The sequence below is a fragment of the Oncorhynchus keta genome, chromosome 6, assembly GCF_023373465.1.
Source record: "Oncorhynchus keta strain PuntledgeMale-10-30-2019 chromosome 6, Oket_V2, whole genome shotgun sequence".
Classification (NCBI taxonomy): domain Eukaryota; kingdom Metazoa; phylum Chordata; class Actinopteri; order Salmoniformes; family Salmonidae; genus Oncorhynchus; species Oncorhynchus keta.
The window spans coordinates 35075949-35098671 of NC_068426.1; the positions used below are offsets into that span (position 1 = coordinate 35075949).

Below are 22723 nucleotides of genomic sequence, written 5' to 3' on the forward strand. Positions count from 1 at the left end.
GCACGCACACAGGTTTCTCCTCAAAGGATTAAGGCCAAATGATTAAGGCTAAATGATTAAGGCCATATGATTAAGGCCAAATGATTAAGGCTAAATGATTAAGGCCATATGATTAAGGCCAAAGGATTAAAGCCAAATGATTAAGGCTAAATGATTAAGGCCATATGATTAAGGGAAGTTTGGAGCTGCTGTAATGTAGTGGTTTGGGGAAGCGTCGATCTCTAACTGCCGTTGAAAGTGTTTCTGTGCCGGCTGACGCTTGATGAGAGGGGGATGAAACTTGTTAGCTGGACGTTGAATGGAGGATGACATCCTCCAACCTAGAGAGCTGTTGTGAAAAGTCTGCTCATTTCATGTGAACCAATTGAAACATTTTCAAAGGCTATCTAAGAAGACGAACCTTCACTGTCGTTTCCATCTGATTTCAACATGGCACAGCAGCCATAACGTCCCAGTTTTGACCAGCGATTACCAAGAGAAGCCTATTTAAAAAGACCCCTGGATATATTACCATAATATTATTATTGATATTTATTTTCTCACTAAATGTTTATTTATGATGTTGTTATACGTCTTTAGTTGTGATTGGTTTGAGTTGTCGGCAGTGGGCGGAGCTTGACATATAGAGGGGGCGGAGCTTGACATCTAGATGGGGCGGAGCTTGACATCTAGATGGGGCGGAGCTTGACATCTAGATGGGACGTCAAATTCTGATGCCGTGCTGTTATGCCGCTCTACGACGATGTCACCACCCCCTCACAGGGACATGATGTCAACGCGCTGGTCGTGGGGCTCACCACGTCCTTCTCTGTCACTGTCTGTGTTAATGTAATATCCTATACTCTGTAAGAACAAGACAATAGTATGCTGTGGAAGATGTGGTTAAATCGTGTATGATTTGAGATCCTGTGTGTGTGTGTGTTAGTTAGTTATAGTGTAGTCGAGTCTGGTACTCTACACTATGGGGGCTTGGGGTAATTCTCTTTGCTACAAATAAATGTTGTGATCTGCATCATATTGACTACAGAGATTTCAAATCAAATGTTATTTGTCACATGCGCTGATTGCAACAGGTGTACAGTAGACCTTACAGTGAAATGCTCACTTGCAAGCCCTTAGCCAACAATGCAGTTTTTATACAAATCCGTGTTAAGAAAGTATTTAATAAAATAAGCAAGGTAAAAATAAATAAATAGAAAATAAGAAAATAAATAATTAAAGAGCAACAACAAAATAACAGCGAGACTATATACAGGGGGGGGGCACAGGTTAGTTCAGGTAATTGAGGTAATATGTACATGTCGGTAGAGGTAAAGTAACTGCATAGACAATAAACAGAGAGTAGAAGCAGCGTAAAAATGTGGGGAGTGGACAATGAAAATAGTCAGCGTATGTAAAAAAAAATGTTTAACTAGGCTATTCCGTTAAGAACAAATTATTATTTACAATGACGGCCTACCCCGGCCACACCCTAATCCGGACAACGCTGAGCCAATTGTGCGCCACCCTACGGGACTCTCAATCACGGCCGGTTGTGATACAGCTTGGAATCAAATCAGGGTCTCTAGTGAATCAAATCAAATGTATTTATATAGCCCTTTGTACATCAGCTGATATCTCAAAGTGCTGTACAGAAACCCAGCCTAAAACCCCAAACAGCAAGCAATGCGTAGCCTAGTGGTTAGAGCGTTGGACTAGTAACCGGAAGGTTGCGAGTTCAAACCCCCGAGCTGACAAGGTACAAATCTGTCGTTCTGCCCCTGAACAGGCAGTTAACCCACTGTTCCCAGGTGAAAATAAGAATATGTTCTTAACTGACTTGCCTGGTTAAATAAAGGTACAATTTTAACAAATTAAAATAAATGCAGGTGTAGAAGTACGGTGGCTAGGAAAAACTCCCTAGAAAGGCCAAAACCTAGGAAGAAATCTAGAGAGGAACCAGGCTATGTGGGGTGGCCAGTCCTCTTCTGGCTGTGCCGGGTGGAGATTATAACAGAACATGGCCAAGATGTTCAAATGTTCATAAATGACCAGCATGGTCCAATAATAATAAGGCAGAACAGTTGAAACTGGAGCAGCAGCACGGCCAGGTGGACTGGGGACAGCAAGGAGTCATCATGTCAGGTAGTCCTGAGGCATGGTCCTCCGAGAGAAAGAAAGGAGAATTCAGGCACTCTTAAATTCACACAGGAGAATAGGACTGGAGAAGTACTCCAGATATAACAAACTGACCCTAGCCCCCGACACAAACTACTGGAGCAGCAGCATGGCCAGGTGGACTGGGGACACAAGGAGTCATCATGTCAGGTAGTCCTGAGGCATGATCCTAGGGCTCAGGTCCTCCAGAAAGAAAGAGAGAATTAGAGAGAGCACACTTAAATTCACACAGGACACCGAATAGGACAGGAGAAGTACTCCAGATATAACAAACTGACCCTAGCCCCCCGACACAAACTACTGCAGCACAAATACTGGAGGCTGAGACAGGAGGGGTCAGGAGACACTGTGGCCCCATCCGAGGACACCCCCGGACAGGGCCAAACGGGAAGGATATAACCCCACCCACTTTGCCTATCCTCCTAGTGAAGCCCCTAGTACCACGATGCAGTGCCTTAGATCGCTGTGCCTCTCGGGATCATTTTATTAGCTGTTTAGGAGTCTTATGGCTTGGGTGTAGAAGCTGTTTAGAAGCCTTTTGGACCTAGACTTGGAGCTCAGGTACCGCTTGCCGTGCGTTAGCAGAGAGAACAGTCTATGACTAGGGTGGCTGGAGTCTTTGGCAATTTTTAGGGCCTTCCTCTGACACCGCCTGGTATAGAGATCCTGGATATCAGGAAGCTTGTTCCCAGTGATGTACTGGACCATACGCACTACCCTCTGTTGCCATACCAGACTAGTGATTGAGCGATCCTAGTTTCACACATTGGTGATCCTTAATCATTTGCATTGGTGTTAGATTTGGGCTCCTGAGTAGCTCAGCGGTCTAAGGAACTGCATCCTCAGTGCAAGAGGGGTCACTACAGTCCCTGGTTTGAATCCAGGCTGTGTCACATCCGGCCGTGATTGGGAGTCCCATAGGGCAGCGCACAATAGGCCCAGTGTCGTCCGGGGTAGGCCGTCATTGTAAATAACAATTTGTTCTTAACTGACTTGCCTAGTTTAATAAAGGTTAAATAAATAAAATATATAGAGTGTGAGGTTAAAGTATTTTCAAAGTTAATTGTCATTTCCATCCACTGGGTGGCAGTATACTCCTGTCGTTGATGGGGCTGGGCGTCTTTAGGACAGTCTATCCTCCAACGAGATTATCTCTGGCACAAATCTCCAGTCACAGCCAAACTCCCCAGGCCTATGACTTTACCAGACCTCTGTACATACAGCCAGAACCAGCATTCTAAATCACAGGCCTGTAAGCCCTCCTACGTCCTTCTTACCACTTTCTCACAGTCAGTTTCTCTGCTTTGCAAACTCGTCTGTTAGATGACTTAGGGCTGGTTTACCAAACGGGTCTGTATCTGGCAGACCAGCCCTAAGTGTACAGCAGTGGTTTAAAACATGCCGAATTTTTCAAATTGAGGCAACGATAATAAGTCTCCCCAATCAATCCGTGTGATCAGTTAGGAGTTTGTTGGCCCAGACAGTTTGAAACGGAGGGGAGGTGTACCAGAGGAAAAGATCTATACTGCTAATGGCCCCCTAAGTGTTCCGTAATGACATAGAAGACTTTATTTCTCTCGCTCTCTCTCTCTCTCTCTCTCTCTCCCCCAGGAGTACATGCGGTAACACTTACCTGTTTCAACTGCTTCAGAAAGAAACTATGTTATACTAGAAAGTTGCGTTTCTAAAATGGCTGTTTGGGTCACAGCTGATCGCATTCCCTCTAGGTCGTTATTGGGGCCAGAAACGGAAACAGTGGTGGTTGTGGTTATTGGGTCGCAGCAGGGAATTTTGGAAGGCTTTAGATGGGTCACAGTACAAAACCGCCTGACTTGAGGGAAACTTGAACTCTCTGTCTGTCTCTCATGCAAGCTCACACACACACGCACGCGCGCACACACACACACACAATAGGAAGTCAGGGGGGACAGGGGGAGCAGGTAGCTGACTAGTGGTGGCTGTTCAGTAGCCTGGTGATCTCTGTGTAGAAGCCACTGACTGTCTTTCAGGTTTTGCCACAATGCTCCTTTGCCACAATGCTCCTATACTTAGTGAAGGAAGTGGGGAGAACAGGGCGTGGCTCGGGTGGCTGGGATCCCCGATGATCTTGTCCTTCCTGCGACAGACAGTGTGCACCCAACGGTGCATTCGGCTGAGCGTACCATCCACTGTAGCACCTTGCGGTCAACGGCGGTGGAGTTGCCGAAACCAGGCTGTGACACGATGGAGCTCCTGTAGAACACTGTGAGGGCCCTCGGGGACAGGCTGAACTTCTTCAGCATCCTGAGGTTGAAAAGTCGCTGTCGTGCCATATGCACCATGGTGTCCGCGTGGTTGGACCATTTCAGCTCCTCTGACGTGTGTACGCTGAGGAACTTTGCACAGTTGATAGCCACCCTGTCAATAAATCTCCAGCGTTTTTTTTTTTTTTACAAAAGCCTGATAACCCTGACAGCCCCTGTGGTTCCCAAGACTGATCCTCCTCTAGCTCCGACAGGTGTCGATAACAGCACCATACTAGATGCCAGTGACTCTGATGCCCCTCTGAACCATCTGTCTCAGGTGGAAACTGCAGCCCCATTATGGCTCCTCACACCCAGTAACGGCAGCTCACGGCCCATAAACCCAAATAGAGCCCACATACAGCCAGGAGAGCACTTAATGGAGAAGGGTGGCAGGGGTGGGGTGTTTGCATTAACACCTTGGTGGGGGACATTGATTGCCGTCACTGTGTGCGTTTGTGTGTGTGTGTGTGTGTGTGTGTGTGTGTGTGTGTGTGTGGTGGTCAACATATAGGGCAATAGGGCAGATGGCTGTGCTAACAGCCCTCATTTCCAGGAATTACGAGCAACCCTGAGAAAACACACTCCTCAACACGTTTAGACAAGCCCAGATTTACACAGTGACACAGGAAGAGCCCAGGGAATATATCCCTATTCGGGGTGATCAGGTTAGAATAGGCTACTTCAAATTCTAGAGTGAATGGATTTATCCTTACGCCTCCGGAGAAGTTTCTGGAAAATTCCTATCTGAAACAATAGGACAGGATCCAAATGAAGTGTTTTTTAATTCAACACATAGTTAGCTATGAGTTGTGGCATAGAACACAGAAACAGCTGACATCTCAGCAGAGAGAGAGAGAACGCAGCCAGAAGTTTAACCGAATGTCTCCTCTCCAAGGAACAGACATGCTATCCAGACCCTGGACCTCAGCCAAACAAGCTGCCAGCTATGTATGCGCGTGCGTCTGGCAGGAAGCTGCTGTCTGTGCTGTAAGGTCCAGATCTCAAGGGTGATTGATAGAGCGAAGTTACTGGCCAATACTCTCTTACCACCATTAAATCACACACACACACACACACACTTACCATTTTCTGGAGAGAATGCTTCCTCTGCAGTCAGCAGCAGAACCTCTCCTCCCTCTCTCCAATCACACACTCTTTCACCAGTCCTTTATTCGACCCCTGAAGTCCTGGAGCACGACAACATTTGGCAGACTGATCACTTCAGCATGCGCTCTCTCTCTCTCTCTCCCCCGATTTTCCTCGCTCATTCAAAAAGACTTCCGCGAAGTTTTGTAACACTGTTGTCTTTAATTTTACAGTCCTTCAAATAAAGGCATCCTCTGTAAAGGAAGGTAGACCTCCATTGGCAATAAGTGCATTTGCCACTGTTTTAGAAGCATTTACATTACCATGAACATTATCCTCAGCAACATCACCATGACCTTCAGCGTAACGCTGGTGTCCATAGAGTCTAGACTAGAGGGTGATACGGTAACTGTAGCCCTGACTAACACTGCTGGTATGATATTAGCTTATTAAAACACATAGCATCTTACCTACTTCTTTCCTCTGAATGGAACACATAGCATCATATCCACGCCACTCTGTCATTGACAGGGTTAAAAACAAGCAACCATCTAAAAAAAAAGTTTTAAAAAAAAGAAGTAATTTTCAGATGACACCATTCATAATATATTTATATAAAAAGAGCCCCCGTCCCCGCAGGAGGCCTTTTGCATTTTGGCAGACAGTCATTGTAAATAAGAATTTGTTCTTAACTGACTTGCCTAGTTAAATAAAGGTTAAATAAAAAATAAGTGAATTATTTGTTTTCCCTTGGTAAGATTTCCTTTTTTAATAGCCTTTATGGGTTTATGGCATAATATGGCCATGAAAATAATGTTTAGCAGCCTCCTCCTCTTCCTGTGTGAGTATCCCCATATTAATAGGGAGGAGAACAGAAGAGCCCAGTCTTTATGAAAAGTCTATTACATGTCTTATGACTCTGTTATGACCCTCTGTCTTTGCCATTGTCTTCATCTTTGTTAATGAGCCTCTCCCCAGAAATGCCAAGCAGGTCAAATGAACCCCGCTCCGGGGCAGACTGGAGAACAAGGGGTTAAAGCACTCAGGTAGTGTCCTCCCCTCTGGTAGGCCTCCCAGTCACCAAGGAGGGGCTGGGGGTAGAAGTCAGGGGGTGGGGGTAGGAGGGGCTGGGGGCAGAGCTCATGGTAGGGACTGACTAAAAGGGAGGTGGATAGGTTAAGGTGTGCGGCAAGGGTTTGGTAGATGAACGTTGGCTGTGTCCCCGGGTGGTGGTGTGCCGGGTTGGTATGGTGTAGGTCAGGGTGGACGTCCGGCAGGGAATATGGTGGTCGTAGGCCAGGGTAGAGGCCCGAGAAGGGGTCCTAGGGGGGGTGTGCTGGTTGTAGAGCAGGGTGGAGGTCCGGGACGGGCTCCGGGAAGAGTACTCTGCTCCGTGGGTCGGCTCCCTGGAGAAGACCGAGTCAGAGGAGCTGCTGGTGTCTGGACCCACTAGAGAATACTGGACCGCAGGGATGGAGAGATCCAAATACTCCTAGAGAGAGAGCAGAGACAGAGAGGACATGTTCAGGGGAACAATTCAAATGATACGAAAATGACACTGTGTGTGTGTGTGTGTGTGTTTTTACCTGGTTGGCCATGAGTGAGAGCATGCGATCCAGATCCTCTACCAGTTGTTTGAAGGTTGGCCTGTGAGACTGAACAGCATGCCAGCAGTCTCTCATCATCATGTACCTGGGAACAAACACCACAGGGTCAGAACAGACAGTGCATTTACATTGCTATACGTGCAAAGGACATTTATTATACTTGTATCACTATACTTGCGAGGACATTGCACTGTCTGTGTGTGTGTTTCGGCGCGTACTCACAGCTCCTCTGTGCAGGCGGCTGGTCTGTCCATACGATGTCCCTCCTTCAACAGTTTGAACAGCTCCTCCACGGGGACACCAGGGTAGGGAGAGCCTCCTAGAGTGAAGATCTCCCAGAGCAACACACCAAACGACCACCTGCAACACACACAGAATTCAATACAGTGAACTATCACTTTATCGGGGACAGTTATTGCTGGGCTTGAAAGGAAACCTACAGGTACATAGCATGATGGATCAGCGCAAAGCCACGGCGCAACGCAACGTAACGTCTGTGAAATGTTAGGAGGGCGAGACTTACACGTCACTCTGGTGTGTGTAGATGCGGTCGAACAGAGCCTCCGGCGCCATCCATTTCACTGGCAGACGACCCTGGGAGGAAAACGAGGGGTTAAACCACCCATATGTCCGTCTGTCTGTGTTTAAGTCACACCTGCTCCATGTTGACCAAGTCACTCACGTTGGTGGTCTTCTTGTAGTAGTCTATGTGATGGATGTCTCTGGCCAGCCCAAAGTCTGCGATTTTCATCACATTGTCCTCTGTCACCAACACATTCCTGGCTGCCAAGTCCCTGTGGATACACTACAAAACAAACAATTGATTGATTCATTGATTGACAGGCACAAATGTACACACTTCAAGGAGAAAGAGAGAAGAGTAAACAGAAGAGAATAGATGCAGACGAAGAGAGAGTGTGAGAGAGAGACAATAACACTAGTCTCTTCTCTGACCTTCTGTGAGGCGAGGTAAGCCATGCCCCTTGCCACCTGATAGGCAGCAGACACCAGCTCCCTGACCTCCAGGGTGTCCAAGGGGGCCCGGGTCGGCCCAGACCAATACTCCAGACCCACAGGCCTCCGACACCGCAGGTACTCTCTCAGGTTGCCCTGAGATGCATACTCTACCACCACGTGGAGAGGGCCTGGAGAGAGAAGAGGGTTATATAATTAGGCTCGGGCGGTATACCGTATGTAGCGTACACATAGGTACTCTGAAAAAGACAAGATAAATTAAGAATATTTGAGGCTACTTTTAAATACCTGCAGTCAACTCGCTCAATAATCTAGGAGATAAAGCAGATTTCACCTGTCACATTGTTTCACATTATGAAGTTTACCGTAGTTCCCCAGAAATGTTCAGCCAGTCATGTGTTTGTTTGTAAATAGCACAACGGGAGAATACAGGAGCTGGTGAGTCCAGCTGTGTATATTTGGTTTAACTGGCTAATTAGCTCAGTAAGTGGCTGAGTTAATAAAGAGACACGTTCTGTCATGTTTGAGAAGTCAAAGTGCTTTGGATGAGTTATCTGTAAAAAGCTGGCACTGCTGCCATCTTGATTTCTTTGCGTTCATTTTTTCTCCCCTCCATTCGCAGCAGAGCAGGCAGGCCCGTTACCACAGCAACTCCAAACTCCACACAGACACAGCGTGGACACATGCTGCTCCAGAGCCAGTACGGTTCTTCCTTCAGACAAGCATGCGTCAAAACTTTGCACATTTTCACAACGTCTCTAGTTCACATGCGTGTGGACTTTTACAAGCAAAACAGACATGACATTCAGTAGCTACTACCTATACTTGTATAACTGTATAAACTGGATTGCATGTCTTTGCAATTAGTTTATTTTGTTTGAGCTCATTAGCATATTTAGCTAACAGCCTCTATTGAAATACGCTATTAGTTTGTGCTATTTTTGTTAGCATTCTGGTAATGGATGCAAAATGGCCTTTTTAGCACTAAGACGGTACTAAGACGGTAATACCATAAATCCAGAGATGAGAGAAGGACGGTATGACGATATTTAAATCTGGATACCGCCAAACCCTAATTGTAATGTAACATTTGGGTGTTCACCAAGGTTCAGTGCTTGGACCCCTGTTGTTATCTTTATCCCTTTGTACTGTGCCTCTTTGTACTTATGGTTTGCCATTCTGCTCATACGCATGCACGCACACACACATGCACGCACACACACATGCATGCACGCACACAGCGCCAGTCTTACCGTCCTGTGTGCAGGCTCCAAGCAGGTTGATGATATTCTTGTGTTTCCCGATCATCTTCATCATCTCCATCTCAGAGATCAGATCACTCAGGTCCTTCTCTGTGGCGTCCGCTACACAGGAAATAGGACGTGACATCACATCGATATCAACCAATACGCACACTGTTTTCAAGGTTAGAAATGACGATATCAAAATCTACGTTTATTCTAATTTGCTCCTCAAATTTTAGGAATATATTTCAAGAAGTAGTCAGCAGTAGTCTCACAAACATTTAAGCATCTTCACTGCGACCATGGTGAGACGGGAGGGTTTTTCTCTGTCCAGACCTGCAGCCTCTGCTAGCACCACCTGACCAAAACATCCTTCACCCAGTGGCTTCCCCAGAGACAGCCTACAACACAGACACGCACGCCATATTGTTATTTGTATTTTTTGCTCCTTTGCACCCAAGTATCTCTACCTGCACATTCATCTTCTGCACATCTATCACTCCAGTGTTTAATTGCTAAATTGTAATTACTTCCCCACTACGGCCTATTTATTGCCTTACCTCCCTAATCTTACCTCATTTGCACACACTGTATGTAGACTTTTTCTATTGTGTTATTGACTGTACGTTTGTTTATCCCATGTGTAACGCTGTGCTGTTGTTTGTGTCACACTGCTTTGCTCTATCTTGGCCAGGTTGCAGTTGTAAATGAGAACTTGTTCTCAACCGGGTTAAATAAAGGTGAAAAATAAATAAAAATGAATGCCTTGTTCATGGAGGTTATGAATCCCCTTGGTTAAGTTAGTTACCTTATGCAGATTATGTATGCCATATGCAGGGTTATGTATTCCCTAAACTATAGGTTGTGTATTCTCTATGCAGGGATATAAGCCTTCTTAGTACCTGTCTCGTGACAGCTCCCAGAGCGGGTCCGCAGGCAGCTCATATTCTGACACGCCGGCCAGGTTGGGCGTGGCTCCGCTGGAGAGGCGGTAGGGTCTGACCAGACACACCCCAGACTGCAGAGAGGAAGAGGAGTCTACTGACACCTAGAGGAAGAGAGGGGGAGGCTGTGAGAGAGGATATGGTAAGCGGTCCGCCTGCTGAACTAAACCCAGGGATTAGTTCTCAGGCAAATTTTACTCATCATACGATCGTTCATCACACGATCGTGGTTTACGGGCATGTGTGTATATGTGTGTGTGCGCGCTACCTGTCTGCGTAGGGGAATGCTCTTCGCCAGTTTATGAACAGCCAGCTGGCTACTGAAGTCGCTCTTCTTCGGGGAGCAGCGTAATCGGCAGGCGGTCGCTATGGCGATTAGGAGCATGATGACGAAGAAGCCGACACAGTAGATGAAAATCTGCAGGTAGGCCTGAGACGGTACGGGGGAGGGAGGCACGTCTGCAGAGGAGGAAGTCAATGGTTTTTATTTGATTTATTTTATTATTATTATTGTCATTTTTGTTTGTTTCTTCTCTTCCATTTTGAGTGCACATTTGTAAAGCACATTGGTCTGCAAAGGTTAAGAATAATCGAGTACATTTATGTGTGTGTACCTTTGATCACGCTGAGCCAGGCAGAGTGGTGAGACATTCCTATAGAGTTTCCTGCCAGACAGGTGTACTCTCCCTCATCCTCCACAGACACGTTCCTCAGAGTAAACACCTCCATCTCCCTGTCTGTGGTGTTAAACCCTGCAGTCTGAGGGCGATAGAGAGATGTTTATGTGGGGTAGCCCTCGTGGGTACAGTGTGTGTTAACCTTCAGAATTTGTACGTAGATATGTGTGTGTGTGTGTGTGTGTGTGTGTGTGTGTGTGTGTGTGTGTGTGTGTGTGTGTGTGTGTGTGTGTGTGTGTGTGTGTGTGTGTGTGTGTGTGTGTACCTTCAGTACACGTACGTAGGGTAGTCCGTCTGTCCCCACTCTGCTGCCGTTAATGGTGATGCGTTTGAGCCACTGGATGTGGGGCTGAGGGTCGCTGAACACTCTACAGACAAACTCTACGTCACTACCCACCACTGCCGTACGATTAGCTGGCAGGCCTGCCTGGAGGATGGGCCTGTGAGGGGAACGTTCTAGAACACACAAACACACATGCAACGTGAGTGACGCAAACACACACATATACGCACACATCTCTCCATGTACGCATATCAGAAGTAAACACACACACACACATACTGACCCACTACGTCCAGCTGGTAGGTGTGTGTGAGGCTGCCATGCTTGTTCTCCACCAGACATGTGTAGTTGCCTTTATCAGACGGAACCACAGACTCCATTATTATAGTCCACATGTGGTCTCGGAGCTGAAAGAGGGAGGGGGTGAGAGAGAAAGTCAGGGAGTGAAAACATAAGAATAACCAAGAAAAATACACATTTGGTGTGGTGTTTGTGATTGAAATTTGGTAAAGTAGAAATAAGTGACATTTGGTATTCCCCAAGGTTCAGTGCTTGGACCTCTGCTGTTATTTTTATACATTCTACCCCTTGGCACTGTAATCTAATCTTTACTTTTAAGGTATGCTATTTACCTGCTGACTTTACTGATGACGCACTATACAGACAACACACTATGCAGCAGAGGGCTGTACAAACATACATACCTTGAAGCCTCCAATCCGCTGGTCTCTCCTGAACTCTTTTCCATTCCTGTACCACCGCAAAGTTGGAGTGGGATTACCAGTCGCCTGGCAACGGAATTTAACAGTCTTACTGGCAGGAACGGCATGGAGCCTCTTTTCCATCTTGTCTGGAGTCACCCACTGAGGAGCCACCGCTAGAGAGAGAGAGGCATTTATATTTCTAACTTTGGATTCAATATAAAAAAATTGGGCTCCTACTTTTTCATACTAATCAAGTTAGAGGGAGCGAAGGGTGAGTGACAGGCAAGGTTTGGGGGAAAGAGGTGAGAGGAAGGGGCTTACGTTGGAGCTTCTGGTTGTTGTACAGTTTATTTTCCTCTGAGGAAGACTCTTCATCATCATCTTCATCCTCCGACGATGTAAGCATGTCAGCTATGGAGAGAGAGAGGAACACTTTCAGTATTGCTTTCGTTCTCAAACGAGTATGTAAACTAGAGTTAGAAACCAGTGTGTGTGTGTGTGTGTGTGTGTGTGTGTGTGTGTGTGTGTGTGTGTGTGTGTGTGTGTGGATGTGTTTAACTATTCCTGTGGGGACCAGAAGTCCCCACAAGAATAGAGAGAATATTTTATTTTTTTACCAGCTAGAGACATTTTGTTGGTCACGACAAGATCAAATGCTATTTCTAGGAAGTTTAGGGTTAAGCTTAGAATTAGTGTTAGTATTACATTAAGGGTTAGGAGCTAGGGTTAGTTTTAGGGTTAGGAGCTAGGGTAAATCGAAATCTAATTTTATTGGTCACATACACGTGTTTAGCAGATGTTATTGCAGGTGTAGTGAAATGCTTGTGTTTCTAGCTCCGGCAGTGCAGTAATATCTGACAAGTAATATCTAACAATTCCACAACATATACCCAATATACACAAATCTAAGTAAAGGAATGGAATTAAGAATATATAAATATGGATGAGCAATGTCAGAGAGACATGGACTAAGATACAGCAGAATAGAACAGAATACAGTATATACAAGGCAGTTAACCCACTGTTCCTAGACCTTCATTGAAAATAAGAATTTGTTCTTAACTGACTTGCCTAGTTAAATAAAGGTTAAATAAAAAATGTAAAATACAAATAATACATATGAGATGAGTAATGCAAAATATGTTAACATTATTAAAGTGACTAGTGTTCCATTTATTAAAGTGGCTATGTATATATGTATCTATGTATATAGGCAGCGGGCTCGAATGTGCTAGTGATGGGAAAATAACAATACATAAACAATACATTTAGAGTCAAGGTTAGGGTAAGAGTACGGGTTAGGTTCAGGGAAAATAGGATTTTGAATGGGACTGAATTGTGTTTCCCCACAAGGTTAGCTGTACAAGACTGTGTGTGTGTGTGTGTGTGTGTGTGTGTGTGTGTGTGTGTGTGTGTGTGTGTGTGTGTGTGTGTGTGTGTGTGTGTGTGTGTGTGTGTGTGTGTGTGTGTGTGTGTGTGTGTGTGTGTGTGCGTATGTGTGTGTGTGTGTGTGCAAACAGGAAGGGCTGAGACAAGGTTACTCTGTGGGGGTCTGCTGAGTGGGAATGGAAACGGCATAAAGATTAACCTTTCACCCCTTTTTAAGGTGCCTCGACTGTCGCCACAGCGCACGCACCACCGCTCCTTCAGAGTTCCCACGTAGCTCCCTAACCCCAAGCTCAGAGATAAACAAACACACTAATCGTCAGCACCTTCATCCTGACAAATGGCTGCAAACAAAGGGGCAAGGATGGGTGTCAGGGTGAGTTGAGGAAGGAGGGCTCCAGAGCTTTAATAATGGGTCCTGTTTGAATATGTTGAATAAGAAAAAAGCCATTTTCCTTCTACCATTAGACACAGTCTGATAGGGTTCCAGTCCACAGCATTCACAGATCCAGCCACGTCAGATCAGTGATTACTATAAGCAGGGATATATTCTGCCACACATCCGTTTCCATCTCCCAGCAGAATGTATATATTGATTACTATTCAATATAGAACTACTACATTACTAAGGGAATTTTCTGCCGCAGATCCCTTCCCTCCCCACATCTCAGCAGGACTGCGACCAGAGAAAGCACAACTCATCATCATACAGTGCCTTGCGAAAGTATTCGGCCCCCTTGAAGTTTGCAACCTTTTGCCACATTTCAGGCTTCAAACATAAAGATATAAAACTGTATTTTATATGAAGTGGAACAACATTTATTGGATATTTCAAACTTTTTTAACAAATCAAAAACTGAAAAATTGGGCGTGCAAAATTATTCAGCCCCTTTACTTTCAGTGCAGCAAACTCTCTCCAGAAGTTCAGTGAGGATCTCTGAATGATCCAATGTTGACCTAAATGACTAATGATGATAAATACAATCCACCTGTGTGTAATCAAGTCTCCGTATAAATGCACCTGCACTGTGATAGTCTCAGAGGTCCGTTAAAAGCATCATGAAGAACAAGGAACACACCAGGCAGGTCCGAGATACTGTTGTGAAGAAGTTTAAAGCCGGATTTGGATAAAAAAGGATTTCCCAAGCTTTCAACATCCCAAGGAGCACTGTGCAAGCGATAATATTGAAATGGAAGGAGTATCAGACCACTGCAAACCTACCAAGACCTGGCCGTCCCTCTAAACTTTCAGCTCATACAAGGAAAAGACTGATCAGAGATGCAGCCAAGAGGCCCATGATCACTCTGGATGAACTGCAGAGATCTACAGCTGAGGTGGGACACTCTGTCCATAGGACAACAATCAGTCGTATATTGCACAAATCTGGCCTTTATGGAAGAGTGGCAAGAAGAAAGCCATTTCTTAAAGATATCCATAAAAAGTGTTGTTTAAAGTTTGCCACAAGCCACCTGGGAGACACACCAAACATGTGGAAGAAGGTGCTCTGGTCAGATGAAACCAAAATTGAACTTTTTGGCAACAATGCAAAACGTTATGTTTGGCGTAAAAGCAACACAGCTCATCACCCTGAACACACCATCCCCACTGTCAAACATGGTGGTGGCAGCATCATGGTTTGGGCCTGCTTTTCTTCAGCAGGGACAGGGAAGATGGTTAAAATTGATGGGAAGATGGATGGAGCCAAATACAGGACCATTCTGGAAGAAAACCAATGAAGTCTGCAAAAGACCTGAGACTGGGACGGAGATTTGTCTTCCAACAAGACAATGATCCAAAACATAAAGCAAAATCTACAATGGAATGGTTAAAAAATAAACATATCCAGGTGTTAGAATGGCCAAGTCAAAGTCCAGACCTGAATCCAATCGAGAATCTGTGGAAAGAACTGAAAACTGCTGTTCACAAATGCTCTCCATCCAACCTCACTGAGCTCGAGCTGTTTTGCAAGGAGGAATGGGAAAAAATTTCAGTCTCTCGGTGTGCAAAACTGATAGAGACATACCCCAAACGACTTACAGCTGTAATCGCAGCAAAAGGTGGCGCTACAAAGTATTAACTTAAGGGGGCTGAATCATTTTGCACGCCCAATTTTTCAGTTTTTGATTTGTTAAAAAAGTTTGAAATATCCAATAAATGTCGTTCCACTTCATGATTGTGTCCCACTTGTTGTTGATTCTTCACAAAAAATACAGTTTTATATCTTTATATTTGAAGCCTGAAATGTGGCAAAAGGTCGCAAAGTTCAAGGGGGCCGAATACTTTCGCATGGCACTGTATCTACTGTAATCTAGAGAGATTAGGTCCATAATCATCACCACCACAGAGTGACATAGACCATCCCAGAATCCCAGCTCCCAGCCTCACCACAGCAGGTCTGTAATCTACAGGGAGAGGTTTACAGAAACTGCATTATGGGAAGTCCTGAATACGGTCTGCTCATGGCAGGGGGAACATTCCTAATGAAAGGTTGTCAAAGACAGAGAGAGAGTTGGAGAGAGAGAAGAGATACAAACAAGGATAAAATAACTGAAAAGAAGAACGGAATCCACTAAACAAGAGCAGAGCAGGGGGAGGTGGTTGAAATCCAAAGACCAACAGCTTTATTTGAAAGAAGCAGCGAGACAGAGATAGAAAATTGGAAGCAGCCTTCGTGTATGGCAAAATTGTTTGCAGCAGAAGTGACATTTTTGGTGTTTTTGACTGAGAGAAAAGACAACAGTATCAAACACACATTCGCAAGCACGCACACACACACACACACACACACACACACACACACACACACACACACACACACACACACACACACACACACACACACACACACACCATGGTGTGGTTGGTTTAGGCTGGTTTAGGATGGCCGGTGGTTACACGACTCGCCAATAGAGGGAAAAAAACACCTCCTGTCAGACAGAATTCATCCTTTCCTACCAAACACAGCCTTTCTGTTCCACATCCAACCAACTGTGTGCATGTGCGTGCGTGGACAGGATATGTAAACCATAGCCAACGGTGGAGAAGCTAAACCGTGGTTGCGCCATGAAAGAATCCCTGTAAACATCCTCAGTTTTTTTTTAAAACTAAATGGACAAACATTGAAGACTGAGGTCCTTTCTAGACCAATAAAGAGCCTCCACATCCCCAAATTGAAGAGTGTGTTCTGTCCTCTGTCTCAGAATAAAGACCCACTGCTAACTGAGCAGTTCCAGACAGCGGAACAGAGTCAGTGGGGATTGAACCATCATGGAAGCAGCCTGAACCCAGAACCCTCAGCCTGGCATGAAAGGGATCAAATAAGAAAGAGGGAGAGAAAGCTCACGTTAAAACGCACACAAGCGAGCAAAGCGGAAGCGCACGCACGCACACACAGAAGGCTAATGAGACGCAGCCCTGCCGAGAGAGAGAGAGAGAGAGAGCAAGAAAGAAAGAAAGGAGGAGAGAATTTAAGATCTTTTATGTGGTCCATGTCTCTTACCTGTGTCACTGTCAGTGTCACTGAGGGAAGCAGCTGGTCTGGATTGGGTTAGGGGGGACTGGACCAGTAGAACCAGTAGAGACCAGAGTAGCAGCAGAGACCAGCGAGACAACAACATAATGGCACTGGTATAGCTTAACTGGTACAGTACTGGAATGGCAAGGGCTACTGGTACAAGGCTGGCTGTAGAGGGCGCTCCAATGGATCAACCCACAACCATCAACTCTTCAGGTGGGGAACTGTAAGAGGGGAAAAAAGAGAGGGTCAAGAGGAACAATAGTGGTTATGTAAAAAATAATACAAAATAAACAATTATGAAAAGAAACGGTGAGAAAAGGTCGCGTCACCACTACCCTGTCAGCCCAATGCTGTCGGGAGCAGATTGGTGGAGACACATGTTCTAGTGTCTCTTTTCACAGGTCTGAGATGGGAACTCAGCTTCCCACACTCCTCAGCCCTCACACTTTAGCACCTGTCCCCGAGGGGAGGGGAGAGAGGCGCACCTACCACACACACACACAGACACACACACACCTTTGACGCCTGTCCCCTGTCAGATCACCGGTCACACCTTAAATGCCCATCGAACGTCACAGAACAAAAACGGTGTTATATCACAGTTACGCCATACATCCTCTTCGTCTTGCCCCGCACCCGAATGGACAAGTGTAGTGTCTCTCTTCAGAGATCACATTTATTCTGGGAGAATGCAAAATATGACCTTTTTATTCAAGAGAGGATAAATATATTGTTTCAGGTGATAATAAAGCATGTTTTTTCCTAAAGCAAGTTGCTTTTTCCTCAACTTGTTTCTCTAACTTTATAGCAAGTCAAGCTTGACGTGAAATGTTTTGAAGAAATTCTTCAAAAACAAATTCTTTCTGGTCTCTCATCTCAAATAGATCCAAACCAATTCGCCTACCGTGCCTCCAGGGGTGTTGATGATGAGTTACTGGTCATGCTGAACAATATCTACGAACATTTAGAAAAGGCAAATAGCCCGAGTGAAAATTGTATTCGCTGACTTCAGTAGCGCGTTTAACACCATCCAACCCCACCTACTGGTGGATAAGCTGGTGAATTTGGGTGTCAACTCTCTACTGATCAAACGGATTAATTAGTTTCCTTGTGAATCGTACCCAACAAGTGAAGTTCAACTCCACCATCTCTACATCTAGAACGGTGAATACGGGAGCCCCTCAAGGTTGCGTGCTTTCACAGATACTGTGAAAACTGTACACAAGCGATTGTGGAGCCTCTGACTCAGCCCATAAATTCATTAAATATGCAGATGACACCGCTGTTGTGGGTTTCCTCCACCCAGACCAAGCCTCTCTTCAAGGTCGAGACGGAGAAACAGGCAAATTCGTCCAGTGGTGCGCACGTAACTTTCCTGAAATACATGTTAAGAAAACAAAAGAGACGGAATTTGAATTGAGAATGAACAAAACTCCACCACCTCCTACGAAGATGAATGGGGAATCAGTCGATAGAGTGACCACATCACTCAATGGGGAATCGAAATAGACAATAAAATGAAATTGAACCACGGTGCTTTTGCAAAGATAAAGAAAATGCAACAGGGAATGTTTTTTTTTAACGCAAACTGAACCATTTTAAATGTTGGCCGCCATATCTTACAAATGTTCTATAAATCTGTCCTGCAGAGTGTGTTTCCCCTTTGGTCTGATATGCATGTTTGGAAACATGCCAGTGCAAGACCAAGTCAAGCTTCAGCTCTTGATTAAGACAGTGGGAAGGATAATTGGTAGGCTGTTTGAAAGATAGTCTGTTGGGTATATCGCATACTTTCACTATAAATGTGTAGCTATGGCACTTTTAATGAATTCTATTGTGTAGTTTCTGTGTTTTCGTGTTTTCATGTTTTATGTACCATCTTTTTTAAGCACATGAAAAAATGAATTTCCCTCTGGTTGTAACGTCTGCTTCCAACTCACACTCTCAAACACATAGATCCCCTGAACGCAGCCCACTTTCCAGCTCACACTCTCAAACTCATAGATCCCCTGAAAGCAGCTCACTCTCCAGATCCCAATCACCTGAATTCTAATCACCTGTTCACACACCTGTATGTCATTATCACACACTATTTAGTTCAGTTCTTTGCACCCCATCACTGTGAAGGATTGTTTGTTTTGTGACACTTCTTTCATTCTGGTTTTCCTGTGGTTTACTACTGTGTATGCTAGTGAGGCAGGCAAAAACTAATGATGCCTATTCCCTGCCTGTACTTTTTCGGATTTCCTGTTATCAACCTATTGCCTGATCTCCCGGATGACGTTACTATCCTTTTCCCTGCCTGTACTGTTGCCCTTTTGGACCCCCTGCCTGCCCCTGGACCCATCTACCTGCCTCCTCCTGTGGTCCTGTACAATAAACAGCTGCTGTGCCCTGCGCTTGAAAGCAGCTCTCTGTCTCCCCTCGTGTTCATTACACTGGTGGGATACCAATGTTAATCTGGATCATCAAAAACAAATGTAATTATCAGCACAATAAACTTAAACGAGAGGGAACAGTCATATAATATAATAGGCTCAACAGCCAATGTGTATGATTTAACATTACTATTTAAATAGTATCTACTTATAAGAATGGGTAATTGCTTACAAGTTGCTAACTATCCCATAAAGCCATCAATATTTTCATCTTCTGTGGTTCGGTAACTTTAACTGTGGCGTCCGTCTCGTAACGGAGCCTTTAACTGTGGCGTCCGTCTCGTAACGGAGCCTTTAACTGTGGCGTCCGTCTCGTAACGGAGCCTTTAACTGTGGCGTCCGTCTCGTAACGGAGCCTTTAACTGTGGCGTCCGTCTCGTGACGGAGCCTTTAACTGTGGCGTCCGTCTCGTAAAGGAGCCTTTAACTGTGGCGTCCGTCTCGTAACGGAGCCTTTAACCGCAGGGGGGCATTGCGTTTCCACTCTGTTGTGGACGTCCACATTGAAATGCATGACAGCCGGAGCAACGTAACGTAGTGCTCATGGGTAATGTGAGTCGGTTTGGGGGGCAGCAGACACTTTTCCTTGCATTCCACCCATCCTCTAGGTGGTGCCAGAGTAGCTTACCAAGTAAGAGGGGCCAAGGCACTCTTTTTGACTCTCGCCAGCGACGGCATTTGAACTTCAGGATCCAGTGTAAGAGGCCTGTTACAAATACTAGCTATCTAGCTAGCATGGTGTTCCATGCTTTCAACTCTGCTTCTGCTTCTGTGGGTAATTAAGTAAACAAGTCTGCCGCCAATTTGGAAGAGCTGAAAGTGCTCTTACAACTGGTGAGAAACAAAAACAAACGGTGGCAAATTGGTCCACAGAACGGTCCACAGAACGGTCCACAGAACGGTCCACAGAACACTACTAGGTGGGGAAGGAGAATTACATCTCTTGTCCGACCGAATGCGAAGCATTGACGAGGAAAGACCGTGGAATTTCCCTCACGACGCAAGTTTGGCTCTCAACTCATTGCAGGCCAGCTGCTGCTACCAAGGCCAGAGTTGCTTGCCTGGGGACCCAAACACAGAGCCCATATGTCTTCGTGGGAGATGAGGCACTTCCTCTAAAAGAGACCAGGTAAGATACTGTAAATGGATGCGACTTATGATATTATGATGTGAAAATTACACCAAAGTAAATAGAAGTTGTAATGATATGCCTCACACAAAAGTGCTTTGGCATCCCAGTAGGAGGATGGGGACCTATGTCCAACGTATAGACTACACAGCTGTTACAGTACATTTTTGATAGCCTTCATGTTGGGGCTCACGAGTGGCCCTGCGGTCTAAGGCACTGCATCTCAGTGCTAGATGCATCACTACAGACCCTGTTTCGATTCCAGGCTGTATGTATCACAACCGGACGTGATTGGGAGCCAATAGGGTGGTGCACAATTGGCCCAGCGTCGTCTGGGTTCGGATTTGGCCGGGGTAGGCCGTCATTGTGAATAAGAATTTGTTCTTAACTGACTTGCCTAGTTAAATAAAATAAAAATGTTCCAGTTCAACACTAATGCCATGCTTCTTTTATTCAAAGGTTCTTCTGGCGGTTCTTCTGACGGTGCCAAGAAAACATACAACTACCGTCACTCAAGACCTTCACCAGCTGGAGGCGGCCCGTCAGGATGTCCAGGACCCTATGCTGATGGAATTTACAGTGAGGGAAAAAAGTATTTGATGCCCTGCTGATTTTGTATGTTTGCCCACTGACAAAGAAATGATCAGTCTATAATTTGAATGGTTTATTGGAACAGTGAGAGACAGAATAACAACAACAAAAAATCCAGAAAAACGTGTGTCAAAAATGTAATAAATTGATTCGCATTTTAATGAGGGAAATAAGTATTTGACCCCTTCTCAATCAGAAAATGTCTGGCTCCCAGGTGTCTTTTATACAGGTAACGAGCTGAGATTAGGAGCACACTTAAAGGGAGTGCTCCTAATCTCAGTTTGTTACCTGTATAAAAGACACCTTTCCACAGAGGCAATCAATCAATCAGATTCCAAATTCTCCACCATGGCCAAGACCAAAGAGCTCTCCAAGGATGTCAGGGACAAGATTGTAGCCCTACACACGGCTGGAATGGGCTATAAGACCATCGCCAAGCAGCTTGGTGAGAAGGTGACAACAGTTGGTGCGATTATTCGCAAATGGAATAAATTCAAAAGAACTGTCAAGAACTCCCTCTGCCTGGGGCTCCATGAAAGATCTCACCTCGTGGAGTTGCAATGATCATGAGAACGGTGAGGAATCAGCCCAGAACTACACTGGAGGATCTTGCCAATGATCTCAAGGCAGCTGGGACCATAGTCACCAAGAAAACAATTGGTAACACACTACGCCGTGAAGAACTGAAATCCTGCAGCGCACGCAAGGCCCCCCTGCTCAAGAAAGCACATATACATGCCCGTCTGAAGTTTGCCAATGAACATCTGAATGACTCAGTGGACAACTGGGTGAAAGTGTTGTGGTCAGATGAGACCAAAATGGAGCTCTTTGGCATCAACTCAACTCGCCGTGTTTGGAGAAGGAGGAGGAATGCTGCCTATGACCCCAAGAACACCATCCCCACAGTCAAACATGGAGGTGGAAACATTAATGCTTCGTGGGTGTTTTCCTGCTAAGGGGACAGGACAATTTCACCGCATCAAAGGGACGATGGACGGGGCCATGTACCGTCACATCTTGGGTGAGAACCTCCTTCCCTCAGCCAGGGCATTGAAAATGGGTAGTGGATGGGTATTCCAGCATGACAATGACCCAAAACACACAGCCAAGGCAACAAAGGAGTGGCTCAAGAAAAAGCACATTAAGGTCCTGGAGTGGCCTAGCCAGTCTCCAGACCTTAATTCCATAGAAAATCTGTGGAGGGAGCTGAAGGTTCGAGTTGCCAAACGTCAGCCTCGAAACCTTAATGACTTGGAGAAGATCTGCAAAGAGGAGTGGGACAAAATCCCTGCTGAGATGTGTGCAAACCTGGTGGCCAACTACAAGAAACGTCTGACCTCTGTGATTGCCAACAAGGGTTTTGCCACCAAGTACTAAGTCATGTTTTGCAGAGGAGTCAAATACTTATTTCGCCCATTAAAATGCCAATCAATTTATAACATTTTTGACATGAGTTTTTCTGGATTTTTTTGTTGTTATTCTGTCTCTCACTGTTCAAATAAACCTACCATTACAATAATAGACAGATCATTTCTTTTGTCAGTGGGCAAACGTACAAAATCAGCAGGGGATCAAATACTGTTTTCCCTCACTGTAGGTAGTATCACGCCTGCTCCCACTCTCCCTCTCTGGTACTTGAGGATGCCAGACTGCCTTCACCATTGTTATGCGCATCTGAGCTTCATCACTGGTCACCATCA

The 22723-nt window shown here is 45.4% G+C and overlaps 1 protein-coding gene across 2 annotated transcripts in view; it reads right to left on the reverse strand.

The window, feature by feature from the left end:
* Positions 1-5735: 5735 nt before the first annotated feature.
* fgfr1b (fibroblast growth factor receptor 1b) overlaps positions 5736-22723 on the reverse strand; it is a 32756-nt gene continuing 15768 nt past the window's right edge. The window contains exons 2-17 of one of the 2 annotated variants that reach the window (XM_035772583.2): positions 16849-17087; positions 12284-12373; positions 11963-12135; positions 11542-11665; positions 11256-11431; positions 10913-11057; positions 10567-10757; positions 10257-10402; positions 9634-9755; positions 9364-9474; positions 8090-8280; positions 7818-7940; positions 7659-7729; positions 7358-7495; positions 7115-7220; positions 5736-7020 (exon numbers count right to left, since the gene is read on the reverse strand). In XM_035772583.2, coding sequence (XP_035628476.1) covers positions 6685-7020; positions 7115-7220; positions 7358-7495; positions 7659-7729; positions 7818-7940; positions 8090-8280; positions 9364-9474; positions 9634-9755; positions 10257-10402; positions 10567-10757; positions 10913-11057; positions 11256-11431; positions 11542-11665; positions 11963-12135; positions 12284-12373; positions 16849-16966 — 2361 coding nt within the window. In that variant the 5' untranslated portion in view covers positions 16967-17087 and the 3' untranslated portion in view covers positions 5736-6684. Of the gene's footprint in view, positions 7021-7114; positions 7221-7357; positions 7496-7658; positions 7730-7817; positions 7941-8089; positions 8281-9363; positions 9475-9633; positions 9756-10256; positions 10403-10566; positions 10758-10912; positions 11058-11240; positions 11432-11541; positions 11666-11962; positions 12136-12283; positions 12374-16848; positions 17088-22723 lie in introns of both variants that reach the window. The other variant, XM_035772582.2, reaches the window with a different exon arrangement.